Here is a 16,187-nt window from a genome sequence, read left to right on the forward strand (position 1 = left end):
CTTTCCTTTAAGAACAAAAATTAAATCAATGTCGTTTGCTGTTTCTTGATGCAATATTGTTGTTAAACCAGATGACAATAGCTCATGTTCAAGCTGTTCTCATCATAAAAGCAAAGTTCTCAGGACAAAGAGGGAAGTTCTTCCTCAGGCTGAAAGTCACATACTTCTTTTGACCCACAGAGAGCATGTTTGTTGTTGGGGAATTGGTTGTGGTCTGATTTAAAACAACAACAACAGCAACAACAACAGACTTTAGCTCAGGAAGAGACCTTAGAGGTCATCCTTCATTATTCAGGTAAGGAAACTGAGCTCCAGAGAGGGGAAATAGCTTGCCTAAGATCATGTAAGCATTAAGTAGCAGAGCCAGGACTGAGCCCAGTTTCTCTAAGTATGAAAGTCTTGTTCTTTCCACTATATCAAGATGCCTCTAGGCACAGGTCCTGTTCCAGTACTACCTGAAGAATGCATGCACAGCTCCTCTGGAGCTGAGAGTGAAAGCTGCCTTCACTGCCTTACTAGTAAACTCCAGTGAAGATGGAGTAAATGTTCTCTTTGTGATAGCGGGCAACACTTTTATATGGCTTTTTGGAAAAAAAAAAAAGCCTGTGTAGGAGGACCACTTAATACCAGCATTTATATTTTCTCATTTGTTCAGTGACTGTGAGTTATAAACATGATAATTCTATCATGTGGCTATGAGTTTATATGAGTTTCTGCCTAAACCTGGTGGTAGTAACCAGGACATAGCATGATAAGCATCCAAATATGGCTGTGCTCTCAAGATGTAGCATTACTGAAAATGTTTACATGTTGTCAGATGTAAGTGAAAGGGTAGGGGTTTTTATTCCCAACCCAATTAATGTAACTATAGAAGGCTCAGATATTTGAATCAATAGACTACTAGGTGTTAAGGATTTTTCCTTCAAATGTGTGAACAATTCCTTGATCAATTAGAAAGAAATAGAGTGCTTTGGGCAATGGATGAAGACAAATGATGCCACACGGGAAATATTTGTGATTGGCTGAAAGAATCAGACACATCTATGGGCCCATGTCAGTCCTGAGGTGGGCCAGCCCAGCTTTCAGATCTGAAGATTCTAGTTCCAGAGTTGAAGCCAAGCCAGGGAGACAGAATTGATCTTGGAGGAGAGTATTTCTTTCTCCCATTCTCCCTTTCTCTGTTGACCACATTGTTTGAGAAAGTAGATAAAAAGCATATAGTGAATCCTGCTGGGATCAGAAAGACCAGAACAGTAGGGATACTCTTCTGGGAGCAGAGTGACACACTAAGGACAAAGGGGTATAGAAAAACAGTCACCTGAAAAGGGAGACTGTCAAGGAGCATGACCCCTTGCATCAGAGAAGATATAAGCTACCTTTTGCCACATATAGCCTACCCATGTGCTTCACTATCATTTCCTTCTAAGTTTGAGTTCATTCTTCCTATGGACTTCTGTGTATTTTGGAAAGAATGTGCCCCAGGATTTTGGTGGGAATGTTTGTTCTGATTATTCTTACTATAGCATCTTAGTAAATACCTTTGTTAAAAGCTAATTGAGTCCAACTGGCTAATTGTTAATGGGAAGTACATGGGGGTGGGGTGGGGGATACTCCTGAATAACAGTACTATAACGCAGGCCATTAGGATTACCCAGAAAATCCACAGAAAGAGAAAAAAGAGTAGTTTCTCCTCTGAAAACCCAACAAGCCAGTGCCAGTGAGATTTGAGTACAAACAGGTACACATTTAAGTACAGGACAACAAATTGGTGCTTGATCCTATGGAAAAAACAAGAATTAAACAGTCTCTTCCTTCAAGAAGCTTACATTTTTGGGAGGGGAAGGATTTACAACATGAACAGAAATACATACAAAATAATTTCAAAAGGGAGAGAGAGCTAATAGCTGAGGTGTTTGGGAGTGGGAAGATGATCGGAAAACACCTTGGATAAGGAATGGCACCTAAATTGTTTTATGGAGGAAAGTAGGAATTCTTTGAGACAAAAATGAGGAGGAAATGTGTTCCAGAGGAGGAGAACTATTTTGCAAAGGAATAGAGAAGAGAGATGGAATGCTTTGCCCAGAAGTTGGATCACAGTCCAATTTGACTGGAATGGAGGGTACATGAAGGATAGAAATGTGAAACTAGGGGGTAGCTAAGTGGTGCAGTGGATAGAGCATCGGCCCTGGAGTCAGGAGAACGTGGGTTCAAATGTGGCCTCAGACACTTGAAATGTACTAACTGTGTGACCCTGGGCAAGTCACTTAACCCCAATTGCCCAGCCAAAAAAAAAATGTGAAAATAGATTAGAAAGATAGATATGAAGGAACATAAGGACTGAGAAAAGACTCCCACTTCCTTTCTTGAATGGATAAGAAAACCAAGGAGACTGCAGTCACATTAGCTTGCTTCTGCAATGACTATGTGTATTCTAGTTACTGCTCCATCAGGAAGGGAGGGGAGGTAATTTTGCACTCTACTTAAAACAGAGAAATCTCCCCCTTCCTACCTAGACTCAAGCTGTTCTCTGCTCTATAAGATGATACATGACATTTTAGAAAAATAGCTAGTCTTATACATTGAACATTTTTCATTTGGTTCACTTAGCAACTCTTCTTAGAAACCTTTTCCAGCCTAGCTGCCTTAGAGACCATAATGCCCAGACTTGTCTTATAAGACACTCAAGTTGGTACCAGAATGTCATAGTAAAATAACACTCAAATAGAAAATTGAACAAGATTTTAAAACAGATTTTAAGTGGTTTCATCACATGCAATTACAAACAAATAACTCCCAAAAAGAAAGTTCTGAAATCTTTCCCGGAAAGAGATTCCCCTTTTAAAAACAAGGCTTAGTTAAATGCTCATTTGAACATGTGTTTGGGGTTAACCAGATCAGGCAGTAGGAAAGAGGCCAAGCAGGAGAGGATGTAGGAGGCAGGTTTCCAAGCATGCTCACTGCTGCTCTTACTTCTCTTCATGGTCCCAAATGGCTGGAAACATAGAAGTGGGGCTGAACTGCATCCCCTGAGGACTCTGAGATTTAATACAATTTGGTCTGACTGTAAGCATTACATTCATTCCTACAAAGTGAATACCAGAGGATCTGAGAGATGGAAGGGACCTTGGAGATAATCTGGTCCAACCCTCCTTCTTTTATAAATGAGGAAACTGAGGCCCAAAGAGATTAAAGGATATATTCAAGGTCACACAGATTTTATCTGCAGGGCTAGGACTACAAGAGTCAGAATGGTATTGTGGCAAGAATAACAGCTATGAAGACAGGGGATCTAAGTTACAGCCCTAGCATTCACTTCCGTGTATTATGTGTTTACCAGTTTGTGGCCTCATGCATGTAATTCCCCATCTCTGCCCTCTGCAAGTAGTGTATGGACAATCTAGTCATATGGATTCTGTAATCAAGAAAAAAAAATCAGTATGTTAAAATAAACCACACACAGCTAATTCTTATTTTGCTGGAAGTTCTTACTGATTCTTTGAGGCTTGAATGTTAAAGTAGCCACATTGGTTTTATCATTGTTCCAAGTATTCAGCTTAACCAGATAGCTGGAAGATCCACCTGGAAATGCTGTTTTTCACAGAATGCACTAGTTTGAAGTCATTCATCTCAGGGTAAAAGAGACACAATATCTTGAAAAGAAAGTTCTGAAGACTTTTTCAGACTTCATTAGAATTTACGTAAATTTTTAGGAAAAGAATCTTTAAGAGGTGGGCACATAATAGAGAAGTCAGGAGACCTACAATCTATTTCCAGCACTGTTTTTTCTTTTTTTGTTTTTGCTGACTTTGTAACTGTAGGTGAATCATAACTCAACATGTCCTAAATAGAGTTCTCTCCTCCCAAACCTGCCTTTCTTTCAGACTTGCACATTTCTCTTAAGGGCATCACCATTTTCTCCATCACCCAAGTTTGTGACCTCAGTGTAAGCATTGATTCCTCACTCTACCTCACCCTCACATATTCAGTCTCTTGCCAGATATTGCCATTTCCCCCTCCACATCATTTCTCACATTCATACCCTGTTATCCACTCACATGGCCACCATCATAATTCCAGTCTTTATCACCTCTCACCTGGAGTATTGCAAAGCCTCTTATCTCTGCCTCAAGTCTTTCTCCCCTCCAATCTATCTTCCACATAGCTGCCAAAATGATTTTCCTAAAGTGCAGGTCTTACCACATCATTCCTCTGCTCAATATACTCCAATGGTTTCCTGTTGTCTCTAGGATAAAATATAAGTGCTTCTTTGGGACATGAGAAGCCCTTCAAGATAGGATGGCCCCATCCTATCTGTCCAGCCTATGCCTGGAATGTATTTCCTTCTTGCCTCTGTCTCTTAGAATTTCTACATCCCTGAAAAGCTTCTCCTGATATTCATAGTAACTAATACTCTCCTAAGTTATCTGGTATTTTTTGGTGTGGGGTGAGATTCTATTGTGTGTGTGTGTGTGTGTGTGTGTGTGTGTGTGTGTGTGTGTGTATACTGCACTAGATTGTAAGTTCCTTGAGGGCAGGGACTGCTTTGGATTCCATGCCTAGCACAGTGCCTGGAATATACTTGGTGCTTACTCAATTTTTGTTCATTGATTTGTTGATTAGTTCATGTTTCTAGGGCCTCAAATTCCTCATCTGTGTAATGGAGGAGGTTGAATTAAATGATTTCTAAGGACTCTTACAGCTCAATGACTGTGTTCCTTCTATAAATTCTGTGAGACTCCAATTATTTTAAGGTAGTCCTTTTGTGTCTTTGAAAATGGGGAGAGTGTACATTAGCAATAACCTTATTGCAGCAGCAGTAAACAGTGATTTCAGCAGCATGTGAGCAAAAGAAAATTATCTATTAAAAGCATGTGCTTGACTAGACTAGCTGAAAACAGTGTCAGGACCAGACCTCATGTCTTAAAAGCTAGATTTGTTGTCTTCTCGAAGTATATCCATTGGATTAGGAAATCAAAGGAACATATTTTACTGGTCCACATATAATTAGGAGATTAGATGAGAAGAACCAAACACTAGAATGATGATTTGGAAAAACAATAATGGTCTTTAGGAATGAAGGCTAAGGTCAAATCTATGGAACTATTTTCCAACCCTTAAATTTACATATAGATAGAATCCTTTGTTTTAGTAAACTTAGGAACTAGATATTTGGAAATAAAAATTCTATTTTAAATCAAGCTCATAGCTGTGGTCAAGCATGAGGAAGGAATCATAGTAATTTTCGAACTGGAAGGGGCCTTGGAGACCCATCTCACTCAACTCCCTTTTGCTATGGGGGAAGAAAGATCATCCTAGAAACCTGAAGTGATTTACCTAAGTCCTAAGTCACACAGCTATTTAGTAACAAAACCAGGAACCCAAGACTCCAGACTCCTAGAGCCAAATGGAAAATTATCAGAATAGTTATAGGCATTGATTTCTTAACTCTCATTTCTGGCAACAGCTCTCCCTGACTTCAGGAAGGCTTGTATGTTGGCATCTAGACCACCTACCACAGAAAAATCTGTCCACTTGCTATCTGATATATGGGCTGAGGCTGCCAATCCCCATCATAGTATCATAGGTTTGAACCAGAGGGAACCCTAGAGTTCACTTAATCCAACTCTTTCATTTTACATATAAGGAAACTGTGACCCAATAAGGTTAAATGCTTTACCCAAAGGCACACAGATAATAAGTGAACGTCCAAGAATTCAACCCAGGTCCTTTAACTTCAAATCCAGAACTCTTTCCTCTGTATCTCTCAGACTTCTTTGATTTAAGATTTCTTAGCAGGGGTTTCATCTTGTCTACCAGCCACATGTGTTGTCTTCCTCAATTTCACCTGTTTTCTTCCTTCCCTTAAATTTCTATGCAATTTATTTGTGTAACTCATCCTTCTTCCACCTTGTCTCTTTCTATATGCATGTCTCTTTTCTTGGCTTTATATCAGAGAGGAGGAGGAGGAGGAATTTGAAGAAGAAGAAGAAGAGCAACCAATCACAGAACCCAATTCAGAGGATGAGAGAGAGGAAGATGCCTCTTGTCAGGTTAAAGAAAGGTACCATGGTTGTGTGCACACCATAGTTGGACCCAAATCTAAAAGTTTTAATACTAATTCACTTTACTAATTTGTCATTGGCTGCCTTTTAGTAAACTGGCCTATATTTCATTTATTAAATTACAAGAATTGGAAGGAACCTTGGAAGTAATCAAATTCAACACCCTCATTGTACAAATGAGAAAACTGAGGCCCAAGAAGGTTAGGTGACTTGCCCAAGGTCACACAAGTAGCAAACATCAAAGGTAGGATTTGAACCCAAGTCTTCTGATTCTAAAGAAAATATTCTTTCCACTGTATCAAGTTTCAGTTAGTTTTCCACGCAGCCTTAGTTTGCAAAAATGATTGAATATTTTTTGTTACAAAACTACTGCATTTATTCACATTTTTTGTTTTATTAAAAATTCAACACACACTTATTATGCATCTACTATATTAGAGGCACTCAGCTAGTGGGCAGTGGGGGAAATCCTAAGGTAGATGTACCCTCTCTCCTTACCTCTGCCCCTCAGAGTCCTTTCTTCCGTCAGGATGTAGCTCAAGCATCAGTTTTCTGCATGAAGCCTTTCCTGTTCCTCTCAACTACTAGTGCACTTCCTCCCAGACTACCTTGCATTTAACTATTACTTTGCATAGATTTGTATTTATTCCCTTTATATTTTTGGCATATGTACTTTTAGGGAATTATATTTGTATGTATAAATGTGTATTTTATACATATGTCTATCTTTAGTTAACTTGTTAACTGTACAATATAGTTATATGCACATATAACTATATATCTATGTAATATGTTATATATTACAACAAAACTTGTTATATATCCATATATATGTATCTTTAGTCAACTTAGTTATTCTGTTTTTTCAAGTTGGCAATTATATTGTGGATAAGATTGCTAGAGGTGCTCACTTCCATAGTATATGTTTGTGTATGTGTGTGTGTGTGTGTGTGTGTGCATGCGTGTGTGTGTACTAAACTGGAATGTTAGAGAGAAGATTAGCATGATCTCTGTGCAAAGAGACATAAGCATTTGTGAAACATCCCATATTTTGAGAGAAAGAGAGAGAGAGAGAAAACATAGAAAAGAGAGATAAAGATAATCTCAAGGAATTCCCAAAAGGAGGAAGAGAAAGGTACAGAGACAGCATGATCAGAGAGAGGAGAAAAGACAAAAGACAGTGCAGTGCTCCAGAGGGCAAAGGAAGAAAGTATCAGGAAGAAAGGGATAGTCAGTAATGTCAGAGTGCTACAGAGAGATGAAGGATGACTAAGAAAAGATTCATTTGGGTGGTTGGGAGATTCCTTTCAAAATAATGTATTCAGTTGAGTACTGTAGATGAAAGCTGGCTACACTGCAAGGGATTGGGTGGTCAGGGAGTTGAGTCAGCCAGCAAGCATCAGGCTTCTCTTTCTAAGAGTAGTTTAGCAGTGCAAGGAAGAAGAAAGATGGGACAGTGGCTCGTGGTAGGAAAAAAGGAGAGGTTGGATCTGGGAGAGTTTTTTGTTGGGTTAAGAGAGAGACAATTTTTAAAACATTAACACATTCATGACTTTTCTCAGGAGGTCTTGAAACATTTTTGACTCAATAAACTAATTCCTGCTGATCCCCTCCAGAATTTCCTGGGATAAAGACAATAAGGCTGGTGATGAGAGAGGGATAGAGCACAAATAGAGGCTGGACCTGTGCAGGTCGGCACTTTCTCTACAACTCAGTCTTAGAGAATTTCCTGGGGCATGTATGGGTTCAGTGCCTTGTTTAGTGTCACATAACCAATATGTGTCAGAGGCAAGATGTGAATTCAAGTTTTCCTGGCTTCACAGCTAGCTTTCTGTACACTATATCACACTCTTTCAAGAAGAGGAAGATATACGTACTCATCTGGAGGTGGAATATAGAGCTACCCAGCCCCTAAAGAGACATGTCCAGGGGAAGAAACAAACCCTATAGGCATATTTATCTTCTATGGGAATGGGGCGAGACAACCAACAGGAATTCTGGTAGACAAGAAAGAGTAAGGGAGTTCATATGTCCCTCTTATTTCAATTGAGAACCAGGGACAAAGGAAGCCTATATATCCAGACCATATATAAATTTATATACACCCTCTCTCACACCCATGCAGCTATGTAGACCCTGAAATCCAGATCCTCAAACTCACCCAGATTACAGACAGAAAGGCCACAAAGGTTCCTCTTTACTTCCTGCTCTTAGGAAGTAAATGCTTAGGAAGCTTTGAGTGAAAATTAAAGCATTTTTCTTGCCTTGGAAAAAGTGGTTTATAACCATGACGATCCTTTTGCTCAGCATTTATATTAAGACAGATAGGGATGATAATATCCTCTGACCAAAACTGGTTTATATTTTAGTAAATTTGAGGGTCAGACATCATTATTTAATTGGCCTCTTTCCCACAAGTACTATACAGATTAAAAACTCAAAACCGTTTTAACCCCTAAAGAATAATTGGTTTAAAAAATACAAATAGTGTGATGTGGTGGAAAGAGTACTATGTTTGAAGGCAGAAGGCCTGGATTTAAATCCTACTTTTGCCATTTCCTACCTGTTCAACCAGTTATTTAACTCCCCTAAACTTCCTTTTCCTCATCTTTCAAACAAAAGGATGGGACCAGATGGTCTCCAAGGACTTCCCACTCTAAATCTGTGACCCCAGGATCTTTTGAATTCTGAAATTCAACCTATGAAGAATAAAAACCAAAGCACACATCTTAGCTAATGAGACCTCAAAGACCATCTAGTCTGCCTGATTATACGGGTGAGGAAGCTGAAGCCTGGGGAAAATTCAGCGGCTTGCTTATTCAGTTAGTTTCTGGGAAACAAGAAGGAACGTATCCCAGTGTACACATGGGATGCTTTCAGATGAAGCATTTATTCTAATAGCATGATCATACAAATGTGGCAGAATTGGACATGCCTGAAAGAGTTGGTCGTTCTGATTGACTTTGGCTCAGTGGATAGGATCATCCGTAGGCAAAGTTGTGAAGTCAGGAAAATTAGTCTTCAGGCTCCCCCTCCTCTGCTTTCTGTATGTTTTATCCTGCTTGATTACTCTGTCACCACTACCTTTTTCCATTTGTTCTCCCCCCCCCCTCACTTTTCTCCTCAGAATCTCCTTTCAGAAAATGATTTAATAGAATGGCTTGCATACATGTCACTTAAAAGACTCGATATCTTCCCTCTCCTTGTTTTATTTCCCATTAATGAGGAATAAAGTCTGTTTGACCTAAGACAAGGAATGAAACTCTAATTATGTAATTTGAAAGAAATTTGGGGCACAAGGTAGAAGGGGATTTGGGAGACTGGGAGCCTTTCGGATGGCCCTTAAATGGAACCACGTAGGCAGCTGCCTGCTCCCGGTACTCATTAAACTGGGCCTGCTTGGTAATATCCACCCCTGGCCCTCAAAGAGACAGCCCAGTGACTTAGGGACCTCATTGCTTTTAGAGTGGTGTGGTCATATTCTTTAGGGTCATGTGTAGTTCTACTATCAGTAAATGGACAGAACTGTACTCAAGTGGTATTAATTTTAGAGCTTGCTTTGAGCTTTCTTTTTTCCCCTTTCCTTTCTCAAATCTTCTTTCCTTACCCTTTTTCTTTCCTCTCTGCTACAACTCTTTCTTACAGTGAAATCAACTCTCCTTCAGAGTTAAATCAAGTTGAGAGTGATAACATTTCAGAGAGCTCTGAAATTTCAACTGCCACAAGTGTGTTGATTGAAGAAAAGTGGATTCCTCCAAGTGTTAAATCAAAGAGCCCATCTTGCAACTCCTCGTTTGTGCCTGGTTCATCTTCCGGATCATCTCCCCATCAGGCTTCTCATTCACCATCCTCATCTGCATCAGCTTTTACTACTTCCTCATCAGCATCTACCAATCAGAAGGCATCTCCAGTGGTAGAAAAGTTGCCTTATGTACCACATACTCCTTTTCACCTTTTCTCTTATGATTTTGAGGACTCTCCTTTAACCACAAAAGAAAAGGAAAGAGAAGTCCAGAAAGAAAACAGGTAGATTTTTCACATGTGCTCTTGGCACAGGCATTATTTAGGACTCATCTGGGGAACATGAGCACATGCTTTGTAGTTGCTCATTTTATTTGGCTTCTGTAGTGTTTGCCGTTATTTTCATTAACTCCGATATCAAAAACCACTACAATATAAGAATGTCTTTATGTTCAGCCTGGTTAAGCTTTTCATTAGTTATTTAAGCTACACAGAAGATTCTTACTTTAAGATTCAGTAGAGAGTCTGAAGGAAGTATACTTTACAGAAAGACTGGGTAAGTAGTATTCACTTTGATATAGTCCTTTTGTTAATACCCCAGTTAAAAGCACTGCTGACAAAAACATAGTTTACAAAAGGATATTCTGACATAGCTACTTATTTTACAGTCACTTTCTGGCATGTATAACAGAAATAATGTTATACCCTTTTCTTAATGACATACTCTACATAATATATACATCTTCCTTCCTTCAACAGTGTGTCAGACCCTGTACATTTGAACAAGTACCCTGATTCTGATTCTGATCCTTACAATTTCCGGTCTTTTTCTTCTAATAGGTGGGTATCTTTTCTTCCTTTTTCTTTCTTCTTTTTCTGCCTTTCTGGTTTTTTTCCTGCTACATGTAAATTTATTTAAAATATTACCCATTACCTTTTTTTTTTTTAACAATACTCAATTCAATTCAACTCAATAAATATTTATTAAGCACCTACTATTTGCCAGGCACTACGCTAAGTTCTGAGAATACAAATAAGAAATAGAAAGACAATCTGTGCCCTCAGGGAGTTACAGTCTAATGGGGGAAGACGACAGAGAAAAGGAAACTGAGAAAGAGAAAGACATCAGGGCATAATCGGGCACAGAGGCATCATATTCTGTGGAGTTCTATAGAGTTGAAACCCAGCAGAGGTACAGATGGAAAGTGGCATGATAGTTACAGTGTGATCAATCAATTATTCTATGTTTATAAAATTACTTATGTTAATTTTATAATGGAAGCTATTTACTATGCCACCTACCTGCTTCTATATAAATTAAAAAACTATCTCCCAGGTAATTTTTGAGTGGAGTTTTATATTCCTGGTTCATATCCCTGAGCACATATCTCAGATCCTTTTTTTTAGGGGAAAAATGTATGAGGAGTTAAAAACATGTGTTGTCCTTAAATATTTTGCTCACTATGCTCCCAACCAAGTCACAATCAGAAACTGATATACCCAAGGGATGCTAGGCAGCACCATAATGCGTAGAGTGCTGGGCCTGGAGTCAGGAAGACTTATCTTCCTGAATTCAAATCTGTCCTCAGACACTTACTAACTCTGTAACCCTGGGCAAGTCACTTAACCTTGTTTGCCTCAGTTCCTCCTCTATAAAATGAGCTGAAGAAGGAAATGGCAAACCACTCTGACATCTTTGCCAACAAAACCCCAAATGGGGTCACAAAGAGTTGGATACGACTGAAACAACTGAACAACAACATAGTGTATTACTATTCCATTCCATGCCATTCGTTTACTATAATTTATTCAGCCATTACTTAGTTGTTGGGCATTTAATTTGTTTCTGATTTTTTGCCTTTACATATCCACTGATACTGGAAATACATTTGTACAGAGAAGTTTGTTTTGCTGTTTTGTTTTCTGGTCAATAACTTCCCTGGGCTGTAGTCTCAATAAGGAGTCCAATGAATCAAAAGGATTCACATTTGTAAAACTCTTAGTACATAGTTGTGTTGCTTTCCAAAAGATTGGACTAACAACTCCACTAGCAGTGTCTATTTTATCACAATTGTAGCATCATTGAATTTTGTTAGATTGCATTAACTGGGATAATTTGATCAATGTTATGTGGAATCCCAGAGTTCTTTTTAGTTGTATTTATCTTATTATTGAGATTTTGAATGTTTTTCATGTGGTTGTTGATAGTTGTGTTTCCTTTTTTGAAAACTGAGTTTTCATATCCTTTGACCAAATGTCTGTGGGATAACAGGTCTTACTTTTGTAAATTTGTGTCATTTCCTTTTAAATATGGGGTATTAGACTTTTATCGGAAGCTGAAAAATGTTTTAATGAAGTCTCTAATCTCCTCCATAATTCCAGCATTGGCCCTCCTGGTCCAAACATTCTACTTTGTCTCCATAATCACAACATGATGATGGGTGGAAAGTTACTGATAGTAATTTAACGTGTACTAACTTCCTCAATGAACCCTTGTAAAAATCAAAGATTGATATTTGCTTAAGAATGTAAAATGTGAGATGTTATTGAAGAGTTCTGCAAATGTCTTAGAACATTTCTGATAGTATTATCTGAGCATAGCATAAATACTGCTCATACTTACTGAATTTTCCAGTATTCAACAAGTATAGTTTTAGAAATAGTTGTCATTTTAGTGTTTGATCCTTACATCATGCAGGTCTGGTTTGACCATTTGTTAAGTTGACTGCAGTTGATCAGATGGCCATAATGCCAATTCTCTTTAGTCACTAAGAAAATGAAAATCACCAGACCATGTATTCAGCCCTGGAGTCGAACAGGTGCACAATCCCCCATGAGCCTTGGGCAGACATAAATAATGGCATTAATAAAACCTGAAGCCTCTAAGCCTGAAAATCTCAGCTCCCAGTGCAGGCTGATTGTGCTTCAGTCCTGCTCTCCCTTAGCTTTTCTGTATAGCAGATTGGATATTTGTTGACCCAGACTGGGCAGTTCTCCTTTAGCATTTCCTTTCCATTGATGATGACTTCAGAATTTCCCCTGCTTTTTGTCTGAAGCCTTCTCCTTTCAGTGGTTATGCTTCTCCTTATCTATCTGGCCCCTTTTCTGACACTTCTAAGCCTTTTTTGGACACTGATCCTAGATTCTCCTCTGTAGAATTTTTAAATTAAATTTTAAAGGCTGCCTGTGCTCCTGTGACTTTAGCTGATTTAGCAACCAGACTGGATTGATCAAGAGGCAATCGAATCAAATGCTTTTGATTGGTTCTTTTGGCAGCCCCCAAAATAAGTCAACTATATTTGATTTCAATTGAGTCATATAGATACTTAATGTGATGTAACAGTCTGTGAGGAACGTCCAATTTTTTGATGTGTTGTATGCCTTGTGTATATGAATTAGAGATGAAGTCCAGAAAAACATGAAGAATAGGTAAATGAATGTAAAAAGGGGGAGCAGCCCAGAGTATGAATGGGAATCTCTACAGAGTACCTGCAGTTTCATTCTTTCTCTCATCTTTCCTACGTAGTATTCTCTCCATTGCCCTTTCTTTCATCCTTCACCTTTTTTCCCTTCTCCCCATCTTATGCTTGGGCATGCTAGTGCCTTCCCCTCTGAGATTACCTCCCATCTAAGACATCATGGAATGATGTCTTGACTTCCATGTGTATTGGATTTAAGTGAGGCAGAGCTGCGCAAAGTTGTCAGCCTCACTCTTCTGGGTAGCAAGATATTTGAGTAGAGTGTGTTTTTAATGATTATCACATATCCAGACAGTTGTTCATAAGTCAAATCAGGCCCTAGAGGTGAGAATTATTCTGAAGGGGAAATAGTCAATATGGGCTTTATGACGGGGTCAGAGGGTAAAGTAAATTTAATATATTTAGCCAGTAACTCATGATGATCTGTGTTTACTCCATGGAAATTTTCCATGCGGTGAACAGGAACAATTGATAAAGGACATCTGTTTCTGAAGAACAAAAGGAAACCTTGGGATATGTGCATGTCCTGTAACTGTCCTGTCAGTTAAATATGATTGTAGGGTGAGAAAAATGGAAGAAAACTGAATGATTGCCCTTTTGGCTTTGTATGCAGTCCTGGATGAAAACAGTGATACAGTAGACTCTAGGGGGATAAATGGTCATTCCAGAAGCTGTGGAAACAGTTTCTCTTTGCTCAACAAGCACATAGTGAAGTTGGGTATTTTGAGGGGTGTGTGTGTGTGTGTGTGTGTATTTTAATGAATGAGATGGATATAGAAATACATAAAGCTCTGTTTTTTGTGGATTGTTTTTTCTCCCCAGAGAGAGAAGCATCTTTAACCATAACCAAAATAACTTCTAGAGACTTCTCAGAGAGTAATACCCACATGCATTTGTGAAAGGGAGAAAATGCTTCATGTTATAACTGGAAGGAATTAACGATCTTTTCACTTGTAACATATGTTACCAAATAATTTGCATGTACATTTGTAATGAATCCTAGATGATAGTCCTAGTGGTTTTCTTTCATTTGTCCAGAATGAACCCTGCTGACTTGTGTTTTTTAGCCTTTCGGCTCCCTTCCTAATGATCAATTATCGAGTCTCAAACCAGTTAATAAATCTCTCTCAGGACTCTTGAAGTTGTACTTTTAGTTATGTGGTTCCTTTGCTTCTCACATAATTTCATTTTCCAGTTGTATTTTTTTATTTTATAAAGCAATTTAAATCAAAGAATATTTTGGATTGTGGGGTTCATACTAAGCTTTAGACAACTGGGTTTCTAAGGAAAGGGAAGGAAAAGAAATAAGCATTTATATAGTGCCTACTATGTGCCAGGCACTATGCTAAGCACTTTTACAAATATTATCTCATTTGATTCTCACAAGTCTGGGAGGTAGCTGCTATTTTTATCTCCATTTTACAGTTGAGGAAACTGAGGTAGGTAAAGGGTAAGTGACTTGTCCAGAGTCACACAGCTAGTAAGTATCTGAAGTCCTATTTGAACTCATCTTCCTCTAGGCCCAGCACTTTTTCCACTTGAGCCACCCAGCTGGTGGTTAGATGTTCCTTATACTCCAGCCTAAGGAAGATGTTCCTTAATTGAAAGTCAAAGTTCAAGGAGTAATTGAAGACTCAACTGGTCTGGAGTAAGCCATTGGGTGCCATTTTTTCAACCATGCCTGGTTTCCTCTGATAAGTACTTATGGATTATATCCAAGAGGATGCAGCTCTTCCCTCTCACACTCACAATTCCCCGGCCCCATCCTCCCTGGCCAAAATACAGGTTCAGTAAATATCAAGGCCTAGTTGAGGTGATCTGTGAGGAAGTATCCTTTTGCTTCTATGTAGGAACCAAGTGGCTTTGCTATATCTTTGCTATACCTTTGCTGACTGAGGTTCTTTCTCTTTCTTCTCCCATTCTGCTTGGGCTCCTGGACTCATCAGATATAGCAACTATGGCAACAGCTCTTATCTCTCTACAAGAGGTTATTCAGGATCGAGTGCACCCACAACACCTACTTCATCCCTCTCACCTCACCAGGAGGCCAAATCAGAAAGGTTAGTAAATGATAAATATGTCAATACTTTAATGACTCTGTCATCCAGGGACAAAGGAAAAATGAAATTCTAAGAATGGAACATTGCCAGTAAAATTATTGGAGAGAACTGAGGAAATTAGAAGACAGAGTGGCAGAATTTCAAGTGTTTTTCTTTAGAGAAAACCATTCAAAAGGAAAAAAAATCTCTCTTCAGTTTCGCCCTCTCCCTCTTTTATTTGACCAACATACTCTATGGATTATTTCATTGAAGGTTAAATGTTAGTTGCATTCCTCTTCCTATCTACTTTGCATGAAAAGTAAGTATTAAAAAGTAAATCTGGCTTACCTTAATTTGTTCTTTAAAAAATGTAATTTTATTGTGTATATCCACTTTTATTTCCCTACTGGGTAGACTTCATAGAAAAAATAAAGAAATCAGATATCCATTAACTTTTTTAGTAATTAGTACAGGATTGACCAGAATATATCACTGAGCAAGGATCCAAAAATTCTTGTATTTTCTCCTAAAAGAGCAAAAAGAATTTTATGGTAACATGGAAGGAATTCCATTTGGTGGGAACCTCCTTGCTACAAATGATCCAATTTTACATTGGTGTGCGTTCTCTTTATCCCAGTTGCACTGGCCAAAAGATTCATTGCCGAATGTCCACCCTTTTCGTGTTGAACAGCCTCTCTGAATTCATTTAAGCTGGTCTTTGGATGACAAGACATTCGTGGGCCTGTGCTCAGAGTCACTTCCAGCTTGATAGGACCTGCCAGAGCTAGAGGACATCTGGGGGCACAGTGAATATAGCACTCAACCTGGAGTTAGGAAGACCTGAGTTCAAATCTAGCCTCAGACAC

At 38.7% G+C, this 16,187-nt stretch overlaps 1 protein-coding gene and 1 pseudogene across 1 annotated transcript in view; both read left to right on the forward strand.

Moving 5' to 3' along the window:
* Window positions 1-16,187, forward strand: part of FHOD3 (formin homology 2 domain containing 3) — a 687,613-nt gene that overhangs the window by 532,217 nt on the left and 139,209 nt on the right. The window contains exon 11 of the mRNA XM_027869130.1: window positions 15,229-15,342. Coding sequence (XP_027724931.1) covers window positions 15,229-15,342 — 114 coding nt within the window. The remainder of the gene's footprint in view (window positions 1-15,228; window positions 15,343-16,187) is intronic.
* On the forward strand, window positions 7,017-7,116 carry LOC114048236 (annotated as a pseudogene).

The sequence above is a fragment of the Vombatus ursinus genome, unplaced genomic scaffold, assembly GCF_900497805.2.
Source record: "Vombatus ursinus unplaced genomic scaffold, bare-nosed wombat genome assembly UNPS02014791.1, whole genome shotgun sequence".
In the NCBI taxonomy this organism is placed as follows: Eukaryota; Metazoa; Chordata; class Mammalia; order Diprotodontia; family Vombatidae; genus Vombatus; species Vombatus ursinus.